Raw genomic sequence first — 23,965 nt, forward strand, 5'->3', positions numbered from 1 at the left:
GCATGTGTGTTCTTGAAAACTAGGGAATCATTTTTGGTTAATTCAATCAAGACAATAACTGATGGATGATCAGTAACTTTATTCATGAACATACGGCTGCATAAACAGCATTACTGGCCTTTGAAGGATGTAGAAAAGAGGTAAGAAAGTTACCTGAGCCTGTATTTAAGAGGCACATTGTCAAATAGTTCACCATGAGGCATTTGAACAATGCTTGCTTGGCTTCAAATAAAAAAAAAAAAAATCCTCATAAGAAAAAGATTATTTCTCAAACTAGATTTTAAGAACCATTTTGCCTGTTTTTAAGAGCATTGAACACAACTGTATTGTCAATAGGAGATGCTTTAAAACATCGCCCCCATATCAGCGCAATAACACAATTCAGAGCAGTAAAATGTAAAAATATATAAAAATAAGCTAATTATGAAAACATAGTGCCAAAATGATATACTGTTCCAAAGACTGCATTGACAATATATGCATTTCACTGTAACAAATGACAAATAACCCATTGTCTAGAGTGAGCAAACAAATTCTCTGAGGTTTCTGGTGTTGAGGTACTGAATTACAATTATAATGATTGTTGTTGAACATTTACATCACTGATGAAGTCACTATTCCTGTTTGGTGTAAACAGACCCAATGGAATCTATTCTTTCCACTGTAAACATTAAAATAAAACAATAAAAAGAAATTATACATTAAAAGATCAATCATTAAAGTGGAGGAATGAACATTAAAATGAGTAATTTCAAACTTTCCAGAATCCTGAGAAGTACATGTTTAAACAAAACTTAATATAACCCATGAGGCATCATCATTCATACACTGAGATGATTTTGTGATGCATTGATTTTTAAATCCCAAGATCTTGAACATTAAATAAATGTCTTGAATAAAACAAGTTCATGTTTTTTGTTGTCTTTTTTGAGCGTTGCTATTATTAGAATAAAGGCCTGTTCACACCATGGATGATAACTATAAAGCCCAAAGTATACTTTGTTGACCAGTCTGTTCTGTTTATGCAGTTTTTCTTCGACTACCTTGTGAATCGATGCCCCCAGGGCACAGTTGCCACCTTGTGGATAAACTAATTACTGCAAAAAAAATTAAATGAGCATGTGCGACCTGCATGTACAACATTACAAAAATTTGGTGGTGCGGGTACTCTTCTAAAATTTGCATTACGCGCACACCACAACTATAGCAATAACAGAGAACCGATATCGTTGGAATCACTTTCAGAATGATTTTTTTTCCAGCTGATGAACGATAAAAACATTGACAGCCAATCAGAATCCATCCTGCTTTAAAGAGCTCAACAAATCTGCAGCGTGTTTATAATAAAGAGAACAACATCGTCTTCTTATCGTTCTTGGTGTGAACGGGCCTTTTAAGACATACTACAGTTTCTGGGCACCTAATTGTGCGCAACAAAACGTGTTTAAAGAAAGCAAACCAGTTCAAATTTGATTTCTTGTTGACTTTAGGAATCCAAAAAATGAAGATAAATGAAAAGATGATATTTTTAGTTCTTAAAATGGCAGTGTAAATTGCAGACAGGTGTCCACAAAAAAGTCTGGTGATGATTACAGATTTTAGGATCGCTTTTGAAATTAAAAATGTAGTAAGGGTATGTCTGATCTTGTCAAGGGCCCCTGATGAGCCCTCAATTTTGGGAGCAATTTGAGAACTGGCACATTTAGATTTTTTACAGTGTACATGGAGGCAGTTGAGATGGAGAATTACCCCCGACGCAGTATCAAAAGTCATCAGTGAGGTAGTTTTAGTCACTCTCCTGTGATGGTAAGGCAGCAGGTGGGGTCTGAGTGGGCGGGTCTTCCGTTGACTCCGCCCCTTGATCCGCAGGATGAGCAGTCTAGGTGCAGAGGAAAGAGAACACATGAGGAATGTGTGTGCGTGACCTGCGAATCATGACAGTTGGGACAGGAAACCAAGAAATGTAAGGAGCTCTGCTGGATTTCCCTTAAACACACTTGAGTCATTTAGCTCTATGCTAACCGGTGAATTGTATGAGTAACGGGGAGTTTCTACACGGTTTCTGAACACATTGCCTGGTTTCACTACAAAAAAGAACTGCAACTTTTGACAGTCGCTGATTGACAGGTTTATCAGGTTTAGTGTTTAACGGAACGAGACGATTCTCATGCACTACTATTCATTTTGTTCTTTATGGGTTGCAGGGCTGCAAAAAACGAATCAGTATGATGGAAAATGAAAATAATCGACTCGACTAATTGAGTTTCACTATTAATTCGAGTCTTTGCCACTTTAAATTAGTGAAAAACATTTCTATGAACACTGTTATATTCTTATAATGTGAGCATTGCAATTGTAGACAAGCAATTAAATGTTGTTTAACTACAATTTTTAAAGAAAATATTACATATTTAAGATGCATTTTTTTTTTAAATAACTGAATACTTTTATTCAGCAAGGATGCATTAAATTGATCAAAAGTAACAGCAAAAACATAATGTTATATATAAAAAAAAATTATATCTCAAATAAATGCTGTTTCTATTTATCAAAGAATCCTGAATGTATCCACAAAAATATGAAGCAGCTGCACAACTGTTTTCAACATTGATAATAAGCATATTATATATATATATATATATACTGTACACACACACACATATATATATATATATTACCTGCTGTTCTTCCTGATGAATGGTCTTCTGAGGCTATAAATTAGAGAGAAAAAAAGACATTTCTGCCAACTCAACAGGATTTTTAACAAGAATGGAATCATGTACACTTAACATTACTATCCAATCAAGTAAAAAGGGTAATTTTCGATTTAATATTAAAAGGGGTCATATAACTGAAAAAAGGTACTCTTTTATGAACTCTTTTAGACCATTTATGAATGCAAAAACTGCTCATTCATGATATTTTTGAGGTCATATGTTCATATATGTGTTTTAATCCACTTATTAGTATGTAAATCCTGTTTTATTTGAGTTAATCAGCTGCTAATTTAACATGCCGTCCAGTATGCTGCAGAGGAAAGTGTGTGATTCTCACCCATTTTCGTGGTCTACCTCGAGGTCTTCGTTCTCTAGGTGGCTCTACCTGCATCCAAAAACAGATGAAGGAACGAGAGCACATGTTATATGTCTGAATAAGCATCAGAGAGCTTAAGTTTAAGTGCACTCTAGCAAGTTCTCTTACTTTGGCTGTGACCCGCTGGCCTTTATTTTTACTGCCTCTCGGCCTTCCTCTTGGCCTCCTGGGAGCTGAGGGTTCAACTGGCTCCTGAGGGAATCAAATCACTTGGTTTTACTCAATTTATTAAGTATCTATCTATCTATCTATCTATCTATCTATCTATCTGTCTGTCTGTCTGTCTGTCTGTCCTTCTATCCATCCATCCACCCTTGCACCTGTGGTTGTTTGCGAGGTCGTCCTCTGCTGCGTTTGGGAGCTGGTGCCTCTTCCTCTTGGGCCGCTGCCTCAATCTGACCTGTTCCGGTCTCCTCCACATCCATCCTGACCCCAGAACACCTCACACATGCATGGACACACACAATCTGAACGAGACTTGAGTGGACACAGGAAGAAAGGGAGAGAGAAATAGTTAATGGACAATTTGATGGATGCAGAAAGAGCTTTACATTAGTGCAAAAGATAAAAATATGTGCAGTCAGCTGGACTGTATCTTTATTCTGCATATACTGCACATTACCCAACTTATAACATGGATACTTACCAAATAAATATATAAATAGATATGAAATATTGATTTCAGTTTAAAATATTTTATTATGTGAGTGGAAAGAGAGCACTGAGTGACACAAAAACACATGATTAAACTAGCAAATATATGAGCCAACTATAATACTTTTTGCATATTCTTGCACCTGCAATGAAAACAGGCAAACTACGTAACTAAGCTAACTAAAAATCATAGTGGTTTGATGCGTGAGAGGTTAAACTGCATCATAACTTTACGCTTTGTCCTCATCAGTCACGAACTGTCATTAGTTTAATACGATCACTTTATATTTGAACAAAAATCTCTTTCTCATAATCAACTTCTCATCTTCAACAGTCACTGCTGCTCTGACACCATCTCATTCCTACAATGACAGACATTAGTCATAGATTTAACAGTAAAAACTTGGGGTGTGAGAATTTGATATTCCACAGAAATAAAGTCTCTCTTATACATACAGTATATAAACCAAAGAAAACATAAGAGTAATTTCAAGTGTCTTTTTCAGTATTTCAGCATTCGCTCGTCAATATCATCATATCCACTGCAGACTCTTCGGCCTATACCGCTGCACGTTCATATGACATGTCATTAACTGGCCGTGAATGTATATACACATGAATTTCATCAATGACAGCTTATTTAACCCCTGCTGGCAGAGAAGGATCTTCTAGGAGCCTGTTCAATGGCATCTATTCACATGAAACATAATTTTCCATGTTCCTCTCATGCATATATAACTAACCGCTCTACACCATAAACTGTGTCTCAGTGACTCCTAATAAGAAAACCTAATAAGCTTTACCAAAAATAGTACCATGTGATATTCATATGGTATTTAAAAGTCAATGTAAGGTACTTCAAAGAATTCCCATCGTGGTAGATTACATGTTTTTCCATGCATATTTGGTGGTAATAATAGGTACTTTTTTGTGTCACTAACAAAAAAGTACCCAAATGTACCATAGTAGTGACACTTTTTTTTTGGGAACACTTACAAATACAAACATGTATGACTTTATCATGTGTTTTTTGAACATATATTAACATATCAAAAATAAAATAGTAAAAAAATCAAATAAATTCTGGAGTTCTGGAATGGGACACTAGCTATTCAGTGTGTTTTCAGTGGTCTTTCAAATATTTTTCCATATGGTGGGCAATTATGACAGCCCACATTTTTCACATACTTTCAGACCTACAGAAAAATGTAGCTGGCAGTCGTGAACTACAGCGCGTAACGAGTACGCTTTGTGGTGTCCGAAGGATGCAAACACAGCCTTAGCAACATTTAAAGAGAGAGAAACAAAATATTATAACAGACACTACAACAACAACCTCAGCGGCCACACAAGAGAAACACGTCAGAGATAAACACAACAACAGAGGTAACAAAACAAAGTAACTACAGTACTTACCATGTTTTTGTGGACAATATATCATGTGCAATGTTTTATTTATTTATTTATTTATTTTTTAGAGATAGTACCACAGTAAACAATGACATTTTGGCTATATACCATGGTAATTCTTGTAGTAATTCTCTTTGTATTCTTTAAAGATGCAAATACCATCAGTATGGCATGGTATATTTTGGTGTACCATGGCATACAACAAAGTCAAATACCTTCTGATACTGTACACTTCTTTTCCAAAATGCACTATGGCTGTGGTACCATGGTACAGTGATAGTATCAAGCATACTTTGATATATTAACATTATGTACCACAGTATTTATATGGTACTCCAAGGTACTCTGAAGAATAACATGGTATTAAAAAGTTTTTTTAACGTAATTATAATTCAATTTTTTAATTTACAAAAAAAAAAAAGGTGCCAAAAGATATAACTGTACTACTGTCCTTTTTAGATACGTATCATGGCTTTATTAAAAATTCATTGAATTTCATTGAGATGAAATCTGAGATATTCAGATATTATCAGATAACAACATAACTTAAGCATAAACAAAACTGATTTGTAATAAAAAATGTCATAAGTTGACATTTAGGGTAGATCACTTTACCTTGCTTACGTTATCCTCCGCACTTTGCGTTCACCTGGAGCAGAGGCTTCGCGTGTGATGAGACCGCGAGTATGTACATCAACAAAACATGATTGACATCACTGCTCGCCCCGCCCCTTTTTTACGCCAGATGCTCACGTCAATAATTCTCCTCTCTCAGAACTGAAGTGAAGTGCTACGCCTCTTTTGCTCGTCTTCGAGCCTCTGCAGTTCTTCTTTTGTTGGTTGTATGGCATCTTTCATGTCAGTCTACATCGCTTCCTTTTCTGCAAACGCTTTGATTTGTCGAGTGGATGCTGACGTCGCGTCGCGTTTTCTTGCCGCATAGGCGGCTATTTTGATTGGTTACCTTGGTTTGTACAGTCTGTGGCATCGCGTCACAAGCATAAATGACGCCAATGAAACCCCATTTAAAAGGCAGTTGCTAAACTACCGACAACAACACGATCTGTTACCAATAACATATGATAGGCAGTTTACTAGAATAATAGCCTATTTGACACAATGACACGACCATAAATATTAATAAAACAACGTCAAGGAATGAGTAATCAGGTTTTTTTTTTGTCCCCTAAAGAAGTATTTCAAGAAAACAAAAATTAGTCATTTGCATAAGAATGAGAACGCACTAACAAAAGTACCTAAAAAGTACCATGGTATTACTATGAAGCAGATAGGTTCAGTGAGTGATAACATGTGTTTAGATATATCATCATGGTAGTAGGACAACTGAAATTCACACACCTCGGTATTTATCTCCAAGAATACCTTGGTGCATGTCCCAAAATATAAAACAATATCATATACTTATTTATTTATAAAAAAAAAAAAAAGCAATATAAATGAAGTCCCCATGCAGTCAATAATTGTATCTCTTAAAACTAATCTTTGATAATCAAAATTACATATTAAAAGTTGTTTTTTTTTTTTTTTTCCTGTGAAAATAATTTCTTCATGCCTTAACCCTTATGCTCTCCTTGTTTTCAGTTTACACTTATGGTGTTTGGGGTCAGTGCCTCACAACTTTTGCAATGCATTTTATGAATTTATATATTTATAAACAATATAAAATACATTAAAACATACATTTTAGATGTGTTTTGACGTTTTTATAATTTTACAGAAAAATGCCACATAAGACACACCTGTATATATGTGTGTGCGTGCATTAGGTCTCATCCCTTCATATCTGTGTTCTGCATTTGTGGTTTTATTTGCCAAATCCTATACACATGCTCTCTGTAGCATTCACACCTGTGTGTGTTTGTGTGCATGAGTGTGTGTATGAGTGAGCATGTCTGTTATACATTGCATTTGTGCTCTAGTAGGACTTTATTTTTGTGTGGAAATTTTCAGATTTATGCCAGATTTATTGATTTTAGATATTAAAAAAATTCCCATTTATTTTCAATGTGGGGTCATTTTGACCCTAAACACCACAAGTGTGACTCTTTTTTTACACACCTTTAGAACCAAATCACCAGCTTTTTGTGTATAGATATTAGATAGATAATGTAAAAGAAAAAGTCACAAAATCTTATACCGCATGAGGATTAAAATAGCTTGAATGTAACTCTTCACATTTCATGAATATGCAAATTAGTCCCCGCCTCCACTCAATCACAGCAGCACAGACCAGCTGATTCACTCAGTCAACTGTAGTAAAGTTACACAATGGAAAGTGGAAATATTGGTTTAATTCAGCCATATATGTTTGAACCAGAAACTGATTCAAAAGAAGAGGAAGAGCAAATTATACAGGGTCGTCTACAAGTCGATGTATCAGAATGGTAATGCGTATTTGTCCCCGAAAAGCAAATTGCACATATGATATTGATATTTTACTACAGTTAAATAAACAAGAAGTTAATATTAGGCAACTTACATTTTAGACACATATTGTTGAGGGCCCTATCATACATCCCGGCACAATGCGCCACCAGGCGCGATGCAAGTGTTTTTTGCTAGTTTCAGCCTGCATAGTTATCAGTTTCACATCCTGCACCACGTTGTTTAAATAGCAAATGCATTTGCACCCATTTGTGCACCCATGGGCGTGCTGGTCTGAAAATGAGGTGTTGAGATGCATTGCTGGCGTGTTGCTATTTTGAGGCAACCGATAGACTGCGCCAGTGACCGACTGAAACCTTGTCTAAAGTCAGTGGCTCAGTATTTATTTTTTGGAGAGTACACTCTACTTGTTACACATACAGGGATGTGCAGCAGCACACAAACATGCCAAATATTAAAAAGGATTACAATGTAAAAGATTATTATTGTGTGCATAAAGATAAAAATGCTTTGGTGGAATCTGGCTTGTCCCGTAGATGGTCTGCTCGCATGCTTTAACCTCGTGCACGAGCAGATCTGTTTCCTCGCTAGAGAAGCGTTCAGTTTTATCGCTTGCAAATTCTGCCATGTAAATAGCAATCCACCATGGCACAAGCGCAACTGGCTTTTAAAGGGAATGGGAGATGAGACTCCGATTGGTTTATTGCATGTTACGCCCAAAACACACCCATTACTCATTGAGAGACTAGGGACAACCCTTTTAGACCATGCGCTAGGTGCGGCAACCATTTTTCCTGTCGTTAAACTAGCAAAAGTGGATTTGAAAATGTTGAAAATGTGGAAAAGAAAATGTTTCTGAAGGAATTGACTGATTCAATGACCCATTAAGACAGTGACTTGCCGCAACTTAATTGCAAGCTTCTGTAAGGTAAGGTAGGCACACAAGTGTTTTTTACTTATTGACTATTGTTTATTTCCTGTCACCGTGTAGGCTCATTTATTGCATGCAAAAATACCGCAATATCACTATGTTCTGTCAAAAATGTAGGCCTACGCTCCATATATGGACAACGTCATGCAAGGAAAATTGCATTTAAAATACAATAATAATGTTTGACCAAAAAATTTAGAATTTTTAGTAATATATGACATCACCTTCAGCAAATAAAATTAAAATCTATTTGCTGTGTGCTTAACATTTTTGGCAAAAAGGAAGTGAAGGTGCCATTAGCACGTTAGGTCACATGCTGTTAATGCACCATAGTGAGTTCATTCTAGACTAGAAAATGCATATAAATTTAATCTTTTAAAAATATTCTTGTACATCCAAATGTGTTTTCTAAAATTTTTGGCCATTTTTAATGCACATTTTGTAAAAACAATAACTCAAAACAAAGACTAAAACAAATCTGTGCGTCATGCATAAATGACAGTCCTTTTAGGGATTACATGTTTAATAATAAGTTCTGTATAATTCAGACAGGTGATGTCAGTTTGAATGTAAATTTATGTGCACCTGTTTATCCATATGTTCCACAAATGCAAGCATACAAGCTTATGTCAATTAAACCCCCCCAAATTCAGAACGATACAAAAAATGCTTACATAATCTTATAAAAACACATTTTTAAGTATATTACATTCTATCCACTTAATATATATATTTTAGTAGATCAGGCAGTGTGAAACGTCTCGTAAAAGACATGCTGCTGCTGTGTTATGAGTTGGTCTGTCAGTTAGGTCATCTCCATGACCTTCTTAATCCAATCCACATAAACAGACACACGGATGAAGATGTTTGGCTGGCCGGCGTGTCCGCAGCGGCGCATTGGTATGATGACTCCCTCCAGGACCCAACAATCGCTGTTCTGACAGGCCAGAGGGCCGCCGTAGTCTCTCTGAAAGAGCGAAAAAGAAGAACGTTACAGTGCACCTGCACATCTTACTCATTTCACAATCCCCACTTCACATCTATTGCAAAAGCAGAACTCATAACTCATGCAGCCGCACAAACGCATACAAAGGAAATGTCTGAAGCACTGGATGCTTCACTTTTGAACACATACACACATTTTGAACGAGATTTTTGCAAACTAAGCAGCGTCTTGATCAGTGGTTGTCTAGTTTTACTTTGAGATGCAGATTTTACATACCAATGCTTAAAAAATGCCATGCTTAAAAAAAAAAGAAGTAATTTTCTACCAAAAGACAGAAGAATTTACACTAAAATACTGAGCAAATTATAAGTTTTTATAGGATTTGACACATAGCCTTTGATGTCAACAACAAATGATATGGAATGCATTTCTCCTCTTTAAAAAAAAAGAAGCTTATATTTATTTCAATAATATAGCAATGCTTTTATTATGTAGTGAAGTCACCATGAATTTAGAACTGACACTTGTTTTTTATGGAATATTGCAGTATTTATTATAAATGATTTATCCACGCACATCATTATTTTTTCAATTCATGTGCCTTCATGATCTTTAATCAAAGTAACTTCCTCTCCCTCTTACATCTCTTTTCTGTTGACGTGTTTACTGGTGCAAGGGCGGGGCAAACTGTCACTCACATGTGATCCACCAATGGCAAACCACAACCGTTCAATCAATTCCCCATTCGCCCTACATTTGTTCTTATTTGAGAAGCCATATCACTCAGAAATACATCACAATAGGTAAGAAAAGACTATCACGACTTCGGTTTCATGCTGACTTTAACTTATATGTTGATAAACTGCATAAAAACTCAGCACATCAGTACCTCACAGGCGCCCACTCCAGCCTGGAAGGCCTTGGTGCACATCTCGTTCTCACGGACACGACCCTTGAAATATGTGTTACATTCTTTATTGCTCAGTACAGGCATCTGAGCCACATTGAGCACAGTCTCATCCCCCTTTCCTGAGAGAAAAGAAGAGACGATCAATGATGGGAAGAAAATGATGCATTACTGGATGGATGGGTAGATGGAGAAGCAAAAAACATTATTTTCAGAATTCAGATTTTACATCAAACCACACGTTATGCATGTCTAGCATTTTTTGTGCACACTGAGATGAAACATGATGCACAAAACGAAAACATCAATTATATGGTGTTTATAATGTATTCTATTGAAATGTTCAGAATTTCATAAAGTCAGAATTTCTAGCTTCTTACTTTAGAAAAATGAAAAACATTTATAGAGGTAAATTATCCTCTCTGCTGATTAAACATTTGCATTGTGAAATAATTAAATTTTAAATAAAGGTTTTCTATTGTAGTATAATTTAAAATGTAATTTATTCCTGTGATCAAAGCTAAATTTTCAGCATCATTACTTTAGTTTTCAGTGTCACATGATCCTTCAGAAATCATTCTAATATGCTGATTTGCTGCTCAAGAAACATTTATTATTATTATTAATACTGAACAGTTCTGCTGCTTAATATTTTTGTGGAAGCTGTGATATATATATATATATATATATATATTATAGGATTCTTTGATGAATAGCATGAAAGGAATAGCTTTTATGCTGAATAAAAGTATTAATTTCTTTTTGTTAAAATGTTTTTACTGACCACAAACTTCTGAATGATAATGTATAATAAGTGGTATTGTAGATATAAAAGACAAGCCTATCACCTTTTGTTTCTCCCCAACCAGCAATTTCACAGATGGTTCCATCTGGCACGATGTAGCGCTCCGGAGGAAGACATATTTGAGACACACGCTCATTAAACTGGGCAGGACTGCAGGAGAAGAGCGAGATGTGTGTTTATTAGAGGGCATATTTGGAATCAAGATATTTTAAAGAATACCATGGTACACGTGTAAATGTGTTTGTGTGTGGGATGAAGTACGTTTCTAGCTGAAGCATGACCAGGTGGGATTCAGAAGGGCCGCAGACGATCTTGGTGAGAGAAATGGTTTGTCTGTCGGGTTCGCCTTCCTTTGGATCACGGAACAAGGTTCCCATCATAGCACTATATCCCGTGAGGTCGACATAACTGCAAACAATCACATGAACGTTTATTAAAACGCCTTTACCGTCCAACTATGAATCACTGCAGACTGTGAGTTACCAGGAAGAAAAGCACTGTTTGGTGCTGATGACCCATTCAGAATTGACCAGAGATCCTCCACAGAAGTGATTTCCTTTACTGTGAAGATAAAGAGATTTCAGAATACACACATTGGCCCCAAATATATTTGCTTACAATAAACACTCTTTGCAAACCTATTTTACTTTCATAAAGTGACATAATTTGGGCCAGTTCATGGGCAAAAAATACTAACCGGTCTCTAAGGCTGACGGTCCAGGGAGAGTTTCCAGGTGTGCCGCCCACTATCCTTAACCAGGACCTCACATGGCGGTCGTCCCGCTTTCCACACTCGTTAAACACAACCTCCGCTTTTTACACACAGTGGACGGTATTTCAATTAGACACAATCACACACATCAGAGTCTGTACTACTCATGGTATAATGCTTGTGACTTACTTGTTGGCCCGATTATTGGCACTTTCTCTCCAGCTATTACAATATAAAGAAGCACACACACACACACTATTACTATTATTAATGTATAATTATCAATAATAAATGATTATATAATTAAAAGCTAAAAAAGCAGACATGACTGAATTAGATGAAAACAGCATCTATAAACATGGTCACTTCACCACACTGCTTGATGGCACAGTAGTCAAATTCAGTCTTGGGGTCAGAGGTGTAGCACCAGGGTCCGTGGTGGTCTCCGTCTGGGTTTCTGCAGTAGTTGTCGGTCAGGTTGGCCTCTGGGTGTGTTTTGGGGTTTATCCTGCAAATATATGTCCAGAAATGAACTTGAATATATCACAGAGCTATAGACCTGCTTTAAATGAGATGAACAAGAATGGGATTTTATAATAAAGCTTAATTCTGCAGTTAAAATTACATTTGCCTATGCTTATTCTTACTTTGTGATTTTACTTTCGAACTTTCGAAGGCACTTTTTTAGCTTAATTCTCTGTGATCTTATGATGAACATTTGTTAGTCTTACTTGGTTTTGTGAGGTGTATTGACGCTCCATTTCTGGCAGAGAATACCTTTACGAGTCTTGCGGACAACACCCCGATAGTTTTTGCCGATTTCATTATAGCAGTCTAGTTTAAGAAGAAAAAAAACTGGTTATTTACAATACCGCTCAAAAGTGTGGGGTCAGTATGTTTTTAAAAGAAGTCTTTTCTGCTCACCAAGGCTGCATTTATCTGATCAAAAATACAGTAAAAACAGTAATATTGTGAAATATTATTACACTTTAAAATAACTGATTTCTATTTGAATATGTTTTAAAATGTAATTTATTTCTGTGATCAAAGCTGAATTTTCAGCATCATTACTCCAGTCTTCAGTGTCACATGATCCTTCAGAAATCATTCTAATATGATGATTTGCTGCTCAAGAAACATTTCTGATTATTATCAATGTTGAAAACAGTTGTGCTGCTTCACATTTTTGTAGAAAAGCATGATACATTTTTTTTTTTAGGAAATAGAAAGTTAAAAAAAACAGAATTTATTTTAAATAAAAATATTTTGTAACATTATAAGTGTCTTTACTGTCACTTTTGATCACTTTAATGTGTCTTTGTTGAATAAAAGTATTAATTTCTTTCAAAAAATGGTTGTGTATTCACAAATGTAGTCATTATGTAGTGTGAGCTGATTATAAGACACACAAACAGTCAAAATGTCTCTTTAAAAAATGAAACTGCAGTTGATGTTTGTAATCACTAGCGGGCGCCAGCTGTACCCTCAGCCTCAATGTCATCAGAGCAGCGTTTGATCTGCAGGCAGAGAGCCGTCCTCATCTCAGAGACAGACGTGAAACACCAGGGCGCCTCTGAACCGTCCGGGTTACGGCAGTAGTTCTCCTCCAGACCCCTAAAGGTGGAAAGAGGAAAGAAAAAGTCACAATCAACAATTTATTTCAGTTCTATAGATTTTCAAGACATATTCAAGCCCCTCTCGACTCACTTGCACTCGTAGGTTTTGGGGAAAAATGGGTGTTCATGGGGTTTCTGGGCATCCCAGCGCTGACAGGGGATTCCAGAGGTTGTTTCGTTGACTTTGCCCCTGTAGTCCTCTCCACGACCCCGAAAACAATTAGTGGTGTAGCTGGGGCGTGAACGACGCTTGGGAGACTCGGCTACAGGACGGGAAAGAGAGTATCTACTAGTTACAATGACTTTAGTTAGTAGTTAGTATACTGGACAGATGCTGTCCTTGTTGTCAAGATCAGTCAATGCATATTCATAAAGAATAATAGCGAACCCAATACAATAAACTGCTATTAATGTTGTGCTCTCAGACGGAACACCACATGTGATTTTCTGACTTTCGATTATTTAGTTGTCTCTTTGAACAGCGCTGATGCGATTGGAAATGACAGCGATGTCCCTGGGAAGATGAAGATCTGTGTCCTTTAAACAGATGAATAATAATCCAAATGATTTGCATGGAGATTGAAATTCATGCACTGCTAACACTGTTAAGGTTATTAGTGTAAGCATTTTAAAGGGGTCCTTAATTATGATTTCACTTTTTTAACTTTAGTTAGTGTGTCTTGATCTTGTTTTTTAACTTTAGTAAATGTTGCTGTTTGAGCATAAACAAAATCTGCTAAGTTACGACGCTCAAAGTTCAATGCAAAGGGAAATATTTTCTTTTACAGAAATCGCTTTTTAAGGACTACAACAAATGGCTGGTAGGGCCTACAATGAGCTTCTTCCTGGGTTAGTGACATCACAAACCCTAAAATTTACATAAACCCCACCCCCGAGAACACACAACAAAGGAGGTGAGGCCATGTTGGGCTGCTTTAGAGAAGAAGAAGAGTTGTTGTAGTAGAGTGTTGTTGTCATGCTGTCATTTTACGCCGGACTGCTTCACAAACGAGAGTCAATTCAACGCTGGATTTGCACAAAAGATTAACATTACGGCACATTCTAGTGGATGAGTTGAATCAACTCCACAGCAACTACACTACATACATTTATCCACTATCCATTCAGAAATGTACTAAAAGTTGTAACTTCTTCCTGAGTCTCTCCATCAGTGTCGACTCCGGTTTGAACAATGTAAGGCTGAACACTGTTACTGACAATCCTCATTTTGGCTGTGTGAGATTCTCCAGCTTTGTTGTTGTTCAGCACGAGCTGTTAAAGCTCCGCCCTCTCCTAGAAAGGGGGCCAGAAGCAGCAGCTCATTTGCATTTAAAGGGACACACACAAAAATGGCGTGTTTTTGCTCACACCCAAATAGGGGCAAATTTGACAAGCTATAATAAATTATCTGTGGGGGATTTTGAGCTGAAACTTCACAGACACATTCTGGAGACACCAGAGACTTATATTACATCTTGTGAAAAGGGGCATTATAGATCCCCTTTAAAGTTGACATTGCATGAAATCTGTTTGAAAAACATGTATTTGTTCAATTTAATCTCTGCTGTGTCTCTATTAACTTTGACTTTAAAATAAGGTTTCAGAAACACTATTTCTGAATTATATGGACACATGGATATTTCAGACCTCATGTGTTTTACTTCTTCACCTTCTGCATGTTAAGTGCTTTTGTTTACACGCTTTATCTTATAAGGGGTGATTAAACCGAAGAGGTCAAGGTTTGCTGTTTAGAATGAACCCGTTAGCCCTTACTGCTGGTCAGCTGCTATAACTAAACCATACTCTTAGAAAAAAAAAAAATGAAATATTTATCCTTGTGGTAAGAAGCAGAAATACTTACGGCACTTGCTTATATCACAGCTCTCTCTCTCCACCGTCGGGTCAGTGGTGTAGCACCAGGGCACCGGAGATGCGTCCGGGTTACGGCAATAATTATCATCCAAACTTTTATCAGGATATCTAGTTACACAATCATCAGATACAAATACATTTGACATTATTATATCAGAATCCACTAAAAACTACTGCAACACCAAATGGTGCTCCGGCAGCATTTGATTTTCTGTCATCCAAAGCAAATACATTCTGGCAATATTACTAAAGTCACCATAAAATCAAAATTGACAATTCTTATTTTTATGGAATATTGCAATATTTATTATAAATGATTTATCAGTGCACATCATTATTTTTTCAAAATGCATGTGCCTCGTAAACTTGAATCAAAATATCTTCCTCTCCCTCTTGCACTGACATCTCTTCTCTGATAATGTGTTTACTGGCATGAGGTCGGGTCAACCTGTCACTCACATGAGATCCACCAATAGCAAACCACAACCATCCAATCAATTCCCCACAGACAAAATCAAGCCCTGCCCTACATTTGTTCTTGTTCCAGAAGCTGTTTCACATACATCACAATCGGAAAGAAATGTTTCACGCCTTCTTTAAGTGTGACTTTAGGGCTATGGTACATGATTATGTTATATTTACTTTTCTGGCTGGTAGATGTGTTGATGAGGATACTGTTGGTCCCATCTCTGACACTCTTTACCGCTCACCGTGTGATCCACCTGACCTCTGTAGTCTTCTCCATTACAAGTGATGCACACCTCTAATGCAGAAACACACAAAAACATCTGCTCAAAACCAATCATAACCAATTATGACTGTATAAGTGAAAACACTCTTAATATGACAATGTGATGCCAATCTGAGGATTAAGTCTTACCATCTTTGCACTGGGGGATGTTGCAGCTCTCGTATCTGCGTTCAGGGTCAGTCGTGTAGCACCATGGGCCGATGCGGTCGCCATCTGGATTACGACAATAGTTCATCTCCAAGCCATTAGTAGCAGACGGAGTCCATCTATTCCAAACAGTGGTGACATCATTCTAATATCATTATAAGAATCAAAGAGTAATATATATACAGGTGCTGGTCATATAATTAGAATATCGTGAAAAAGTTCATTTTTTTATTGTAAATTATTTTTAAAAATTAAACTTTCATATATTCTAGATTCCCTACATGTAAAGTAAAACATTTCAAAAGTTTTTTTTTTTTTTTAATTTTGATGATTAGAGCGTACAGCTCGTGAAAGTCCAAAATCCAGTATCTCAAAATATTAGAATATTTCCTAAGATCAATCAAAAAAATGGATTTTCAAAACAGAAAAGTTCAAGTTCTTTAAAGTACGTTCATTTGTACACTCAATACTTGGTCGGCAGCACATATTACAGCAAATGACTTGCTCCTATCACAAATTACAGCATCAGTGAAGTGTGGCATGGAAGTGATCAGCCTGTGGCACTGCTGAGGCACTATTGAGCCTTCAGATCATCTGTATATTGTTGGATCGACTGTTTCTCATCTTTCTCTTGAAAATATCCCATAGATTCAGGGGTCAGGTATGTTGGCTGGCCAATAAAGCACAGTAATATCATGGTCAGCAAACCACTTGGAAGTGGTTTTTGCACTGTGGGCAGGTGCTAAAGTCCTGCTGGAAAAGGAAATCAGCATCTCCATAAAGCTTGTCAGCAGATGGAAGCATAAAGTGCTCCAAAATCTCCTGGAAGATGGCTGCATTGACTTTGCACTTGATAAAACACAATGGACCAACACCAGCAGATGTCACGGCCCCCCAAATCATTACTGACTTCAGAAACTTCCCACTAGACTTCAAGCAGCTTGGATTCTGTGCCTCTCCAGTCTTCCTTCAGACTCTGGGACCATGATTTCAACATGAAATGCAAAATTTACTTTTATCTGAAAAGAGGACTTTCGACCACCGTTCACTGTCCAGTTCTTTTTCTCCTTAGCCCAGGTAAGATGCTTCTGACGTTGTTTCTGTTTCAGAAGTGGCTTGGTAGTCCTTTTCCTGACTCTTGATGCGCTGACTCCGGCTTCATTCTGCTCATTGTGAAGCTCTCCCAAGTGTTTGAATCGGCTTTACTTGACAGTATTCTCAAGCTTGCAGTCATCCCTGTTGCTTGTGCACCTTTGCCTACCCAATTTCTTCCTTCTAGTCAACTTTGCATTTAATATGCTTTGATACATCACTCTGTAAACAGCCACCCCATTCAGTAATGGAATCTGTGACTTACTCTCTTTGTGGAGGGTGTCAATGATTGTCTCCTGGACCATTGCCAAGTCAGCAGTCTTCCCCATTAGTGTGGTTTCAAAGAACAAGAGATACCCGGAATTTATACTGTAGGGATGGTCATTTAATGAAACTCAAATGTAAATATTCTAATATTTTAAGATACTGGATTTTGGACTTTCATTAGCTGTACGCTCTAATCAACAAATTAAAAAAAACAAACATTTGAAATATTTTACTTTACATGTAGGCAATCTAGTATAAATGAAAGTTTCATTTTTTAAAATAATTTACAATAAAAAAATTAACTTTTTCACGATATTCTAATTATAAGACCAGCACCTGTATACACACACTACTATTATACACAATCTTGATCTTGATGTGCATGAGTTATCAGTGGATGCTATTCCAAAAGTTAATTCTGAGAAAAGCTTGTGCATCGTTTGTTTGCAGATGCAACTTGTTTTTTTGATATATTGTATCTAATGCAATGACCTTCAGACAGTTTTAAGAGTGTCCAAATACCTTTCAGGACCACTCTAAGTATTTACTACTGTAAGAAACATATTTCAAATACAAATCCTTTACATTAAGCTACATTTTTTGTAACATATCACACATGATGTCCGACTCATACCTGTGGTCATGAGGGAATTTCGACCACCATTGCTGACATGTTCGTTTACTCATAGTCGTCGACACTTTCCCTCGATAGTCTTCTCCTTTACCCACAATGCACTTCCTCACATAGACTGCATACAGGAGAACATTATGAACATGTGACTACAGAGGCACTTACATCATAAGCGGTGTGGGTTTTTAATGGCTATTACTTTATATAACAGACAAAATCTACCGGAACAACATTTTGAGAAGCAATTTTTCACCTTTCATCTCATAAAGGTCACAGTTCACGTTTCTCTTGACGTCTGCATTGTCTCCGTCACCCACCCAGGGCAGATGTTTACACACCACAGATGGACGAAACTCATAATTGAAAGCTCTGTAAAGTTCACATTTTGTCAGAAAGCTGCACTCAGATACATGTAAAAAAATTTAAAGAGTCAAAAATACATATTGTATTCCCTTGTGAAAAAAGTGTATTGAATATGCACTTGTAGTACTTCAAATGAAAAATTGTTCTTACAGATAATATATGAATATATTACACTTTCATGACAGTTTTAAAAAGTGCACTTTGTAATAATGTCAAATTAAAAGTTTTACTTTAAAGTACATTTTAAATCAATGTTTTAATAATCTTTTGTCATGCTTAATCTGTGAAGTATTTGATTAGAATTGTACCTGTAGTGTGTTATTTGATATTATATTTAAAGTGAATACATTTTCATTTAATTGTGAGGAATTGAGACCTGCATTCTGGACTCTCTGTGCAGCGTTTAGCACAATCCTCCAAAGTGATCGCCGGAAGTTCAGTCAGACGAGATTTGAGAACGAGCTCTCTCCCCTCAGATCGCTGGAAATCATTCAGTGCGCTGCGGTGTGCTGTTAAAACACATCAGATGCTTGCACTTTAGTCATTACTATGAACACGCTTTAAGTCAAGTCACCTTATTTCTATAGTGCTTCATACAATACAGATTGTTTCAAAGCAGCTTCACAGTGATAAACAAGAAAATAATTCTATGATGCAAACAGATCATTTTGGCTGTACAGCAGCTCTAAAAGAAAACAGTGTCATTGTTCAGTTCAGTTTCATTGTAAAGATCATCAATTAGTTAATTTCATCTACAAGCAGTTCTGCAGAAACAGTGATGTCGTCGTCCAGCTCAGTCCAATAGCGTCAGTGCAGTCAAATCAATAATATTGTTGAATATTAAGTGTCCCCAACTAAACAAGTCAGAGGCAATAGTGGCAAGAAACCCAAACTCCATCAGGTGACAGAATGAAGAAGAAAAAAACAACCTTGAAACTAGTTCTCCTCCTCATAGCTTTACAATAAAAGTTGTATATACTTTGATATATACCATAGTATTATGGTTTCACTTTTTTGCCCCTTTGGATTTAATTAGTATTATTAGTATAAAGTTGAAACTCTTAAAACTCCCAAAACCAATGACTTTCCGAATCAGTTATTAAATAAAAACAATGTTGTCTAAAAACATTTTACAGTGCATGCACAACAACATGCAATCGCCATGGTGCATTGTCTAAAAAACACTGTAAAACCCGATTCAACAATAATTATACCTAGCAATTAATTCAAACTAAAACATTTTTAATTTGTTTTCACTTAATGTTTAAGTGCACTGTACTTAAAACTATTGTTTACCACACTGTAAAAAATTGTGGAGAGGGTCCACACCTTTAAGTTCCTGGGAGTCCAAATATCAGACAAACTCTCTTGGTCTGCTAACACCTCGAAATAATCCAAAAGGCACAGCAACGGCTGCACTTCCTTAGGGTGCTCAAGAAAAATAACCTAGATCGTAAATTACTAGTGTCTAGTATTAGTGTACTGCATTACAGTGTGGTAAGCAGACAAGTTAGGATATCCTCCAAAGGATAATTAATTCAGCCCAAAAAATCACTGGCTGTTCATTTCTCTCCCTGGAAAGCATTGCTTGCTTTCTATATCTCAAAAGCCAATAACATCATTAAGGACACATCGCACCCAGAGCACCATCTGTTTAATCATCTGTCCTTAAGAGCAAGGACCACACGATTTAAGGACAGTTTCTTTCCAGTTGCAATCCGGACTTTAAACTCAAAAATGCACTACAGGTATATAACACTATTCCAGTCATGTCATTTAATTACATTTATTTATTTTACTATAAACTCTTCTTCTGTCTATACTGCTGTTCTGTAAAATGAGCAGTATGTCCAGTGTGCAATATCATCACTTGAACATTTTAATCTACCAGGACTTTAATGTAATGCACTAAGGGGTGTAATGTGTAAATTGCTGTTGTTATCTGTTTGTATATTTGTTTGTCAAACACCAGTCAGGAGTAGTGCTCTTAATTTTGTTGTATGCAAATGCAATGACAATAAATGCTTTCAATTCAATTCAAAACCTGAAGTTAGTTCAGAATAGTCAAAGTTTTGTACATACCGATTACCTCAAAACATTTAAGTAAACAACTCAAATTTTTTAAGTTAACTAACTCAAAGATTATTTTAGTAGAACTTAAAAATGTATTTTGTACGGCACAATTTTGTTAATTACAATTTAACTGAAATATTGAATAAACTAACGCCTAATCTTTATGGTTAAGTGTTAGAAACAGCTCACCAGCATGCACTAATATAACCATCAAAGAGACTATCAGTATATCTACTTGAATTGTTAATAAACATGCAGTATCTATAGCCTTGAAGTTTCCCAGGGCATTAAACCGACCTAATCACAGGCACTACTCCTCTTCACCACGACGGTAACCCTACAAAACTTCAACATCACAGAAACATCTGTAAATACCAAAATAACAATAACACAAATTCCCCTGTATCAATCTTGTGCAAAAACAACCAAAATAACACTCAATTTCAACATTTATACTCCCTATAAAGTGTGACGCAAAGCATGCTGGGAACTTGAAATCTGTTGCAACTCAGTGTAATGTTGAATGGATTCTTCTGATAATGTCGGTTAGACCAACAACGTGATGTGCATGACGTCACTTTATGCCTCTCAGTAAACTTAAAAATAATACTTTAAGTACAAGGGTTTACTCAAAAATGTTGAGCTACACAAAAATAAAACTCCTCATTCAGAAAATGTAATTGTTTTAAGTTGCATCAATGATTTAACAGACTTTAATTGCAGCGTCTTTATAAGTTATAAAGTGCAAACTTTATAACTTTATAAGTTATAAAGACACTCAATCTTTATAAGTTAGTAGTACTGTTCGGGTTTACAGTGAACATGTAACCTTTTTGCCACATTATTATTAGTGAATCCAGCAAACTCTTCACGATTCTTTTTGTGCCGGCTTAAAATGCTGTAATGTTATGTACCCTCTCAGAGGTGCTTAAACACACATGACCTTTGGATCTGTAAACTACATCTGTTTCACAAAATAACCAGTAGCATGACACAATCACCCAGTGATGCCCAAATAACTACACAGTAAAAAGAATCTGACACAGAACCAGCTCACAGCTGGAACACACATTCTTGTGTTTAAATTCATCAAGTCCATATGAACATGTGCCTGTATGCATTACCAACAAGAGCCATTAATGACATAATCTGGCACAATGTGCTTACAAGAATACTGTGAAAGTGATAGAAATACCATTTACTCTCAAATATATAGCATGGCACTGAATTATATTCATTTATCATGGTAATTCCACGTTTTTACCTTGTTTGTCACAGTTACTCAACTGAAATGTTGTATTTAAAACATCATATTTGTATAAAATTTGTTTATATGGATTAATCTACTCTGTTAATTACAAAAATACACCATTGTAACTAGTTTTAGCCAAAATGGCATAGTTATACTGTAGTTATTTGTAACTATAAAATCATAATTAATTATTCTAGGATCTCTAACCATAGTTTTATTATGGTGTTAGACCCTTGGTTATCATGGTAAATACTTGTAAGGAGTAACACATGTTCTTTGGCTGTTTGGGAACCTCGAGCAATTTGAGCTACGCAGTGTTTATCAAAAAAAAAAAAAAAAAAAAGTTCACCTTTAAAACACAATATTTAATGCATCAAAAATACTAAACAGTTATTTCTGAGAGTATTGATCTTACCATGAGCTGCATCAAGCCAAAGCACCAGAGCTGTGAGAAAGAAGAGTGAGATCATGGTGTAAGAGCTGCGTTCCTCCAGCAGCAGAGCTCATCTGAGGGACTTTGATTCTGCTCGACTGGATGAGTTGATGAAGGGGTGCTGTGGGTGTGTGTTTACTCTGACAGAACGGGACATTTCCCAATGAATCCGGCTAAAGTAAACATATGCCAAACACATATAATAATAAATATAATGAATAACTGAATAATAAATAAAACACAATTAGTGCTGTTTATTAATAATTACTTACTTAATAATTTCTTTTTTATTTTAAATCAACCATTATTACTAGTCATTCTTGTTTTTGTTTTTTTCGTATCACCCTGTTTTGGATTTGTCCCTAATTTATGTGAAAGACAAGCGACTCTTTATGAGTGATTCAATCATTCACTTGAGTGAGTCATACAGCGTCAGCGACCAAAACAAAATCTTAATTTCTACAATTTTCTTAAGGAAATTGCTTTTTTAAATCAAACTATAGGAGAGAACAATAACTGCCTAAATAAATGATGAAGCTAAACATATTATTATACTTTAAAATGGGCGAAAAATATAAAAACGATTCACCTTCACTTAAAGATTCGTTTACAAACGAAAGAGAGCTATTTGACACGATGGTGCCACTTACATCTGGTATTACAGGTTGTATAGGTGATCTGATCACATTTATATAACACTTGACCACATTAAAACCATATGTAAATGCACTTAAGGCGCATTGTCATCGGATCGCTTCATTTGGATCGTCAGGAACCGATTCTTCTCACCGCATTCGACAAAGATGTCAATGAGCATCCGCAATCTAATATGCAAATATAGCGTTTTACATCCCAATCTCCATTTATTACTAATTTAAAACTTGTGAAAAGCAAAATATGAGCAATTTTCCACAATTAAGAACCAAATATATTCAAAAATAACCAAAATAATTCACTCACATTGCAGGCTAATTCATGTTAAAGGATTAGTTCACTTTCATATTAAAATTTCCTGATAATTTACTCACCCCCATGTCATCCAAGATGTTCATGTCTTTCTTTCTTCAGTCGAAAAGAAATTTAGGTTTTTGATTCCAGGATTTTTCTCCATATAGTGGACTTCAATGCCCTCCAAACGGTTGAAGGTCAAAATTAGTTTCATTGCAGCTTCAAAATGTTCTACACGATCCCTGACGAGAAATAAGGGTCTAATCTAGAGAACCATCACTCATTTTCTAAAGAAAATTAAAATTTTATACGTTTTAACCATAAATGCTCATCTTGAACTAGCTCTCTTCTTCTCTATTTGAATTCCGGCAGTGTAGACACTGCTAAGTGTATTACTGCCCTCCACAGGTCAAAGTTTGAACTAAATTGTCATATACAATATGCTAGTGCAAGTATATAACAATTAGTTCAAACTTTGACCTGTGGAGGGTCAAAAGTTTGAACTAATTGTCCACTATAAGGAGAAAAATCCTGGAATGTTTTCATCAAAAACCTTCATTTCTTTTCGACTGAAGAAAGAAAAACGAACATTTTGGATGTGACATGGGGGTGAGTAAATTATCAGGAAATTTTAATTCGAAAGTGAACTAATCCTT

General features: G+C 36.1%; 2 protein-coding genes across 2 annotated transcripts; both read right to left on the reverse strand.

Moving 5' to 3' along the window:
• Window positions 1–59: 59 nt before the first annotated feature.
• Window positions 60–6,004, reverse strand: si:ch211-161c3.6 (high mobility group AT-hook 2b). The gene is made up of 6 exons (XM_048199163.1): window positions 5,773–6,004; window positions 3,414–3,570; window positions 3,202–3,285; window positions 3,055–3,102; window positions 2,679–2,711; window positions 60–1,879 (listed from the first exon to the last, which is right to left on the reverse strand). Exons 2-6 carry the CDS (start codon window positions 3,516–3,518, stop codon window positions 1,787–1,789), a joined length of 363 nt encoding a protein of 120 aa, XP_048055120.1. The 5' UTR covers window positions 3,519–3,570; window positions 5,773–6,004; the 3' UTR covers window positions 60–1,786.
• A 1,445-nt stretch (window positions 6,005–7,449) lies between these two features.
• On the reverse strand, window positions 7,450–22,497 carry mst1 (macrophage stimulating 1). The gene is made up of 18 exons (XM_048199164.1): window positions 22,344–22,497; window positions 18,980–19,112; window positions 18,494–18,609; window positions 18,244–18,358; window positions 16,233–16,369; window positions 15,995–16,115; window positions 15,342–15,460; window positions 13,572–13,743; window positions 13,348–13,478; window positions 12,596–12,698; window positions 12,236–12,372; window positions 12,054–12,086; window positions 11,850–11,964; window positions 11,636–11,713; window positions 11,414–11,560; window positions 11,196–11,302; window positions 10,330–10,469; window positions 7,450–9,461 (listed from the first exon to the last, which is right to left on the reverse strand). Exons 1-18 carry the CDS (start codon window positions 22,396–22,398, stop codon window positions 9,300–9,302), a joined length of 2,121 nt encoding a protein of 706 aa, XP_048055121.1. The 5' UTR covers window positions 22,399–22,497; the 3' UTR covers window positions 7,450–9,299.
• Window positions 22,498–23,965: the final 1,468 nt, after the last annotated feature.

This window comes from Megalobrama amblycephala, linkage group LG8 (assembly GCF_018812025.1).
Source record: "Megalobrama amblycephala isolate DHTTF-2021 linkage group LG8, ASM1881202v1, whole genome shotgun sequence".
NCBI lineage: Eukaryota > Metazoa > Chordata > Actinopteri > Cypriniformes > Xenocyprididae > Megalobrama > Megalobrama amblycephala.

Bases quoted from the DNA above. Each gene is read 5' to 3' on its own strand.
- si:ch211-161c3.6 (XM_048199163.1), bottom strand. From the start codon at position 3,518: ATGGATGTGGAGGAGACCGGAACAGGTCAGATTGAGGCAGCGGCCCAA. The intron at 3,103-3,201 runs GTAAGAGAACTT...TTTTGGATGCAG, and splicing joins GCCAGCGGGTCACAGCCAAA to GTAGAGCCACCTAGAGAACG. The intron at 2,712-3,054 runs GTGAGAATCACA...TCTAATTTATAG, and splicing joins GAGGTAGACCACGAAAATGG to CCTCAGAAGACCATTCATCA.
- mst1 (XM_048199164.1), bottom strand. From the start codon at position 22,398: ATGATCTCACTCTTCTTTCTCACAGCTCTGGTGCTTTGGCTTGATGCA. The intron at 16,370-18,243 runs GTATGAGTCGGA...TGTTTGGAATAG, and splicing joins AAATTCCCTCATGACCACAG to ATGGACTCCGTCTGCTACTA. The intron at 11,303-11,413 runs GTACTTCATCCC...CTTCTCCTGCAG, and splicing joins GTCATGCTTCAGCTAGAAAC to TCCTGCCCAGTTTAATGAGC.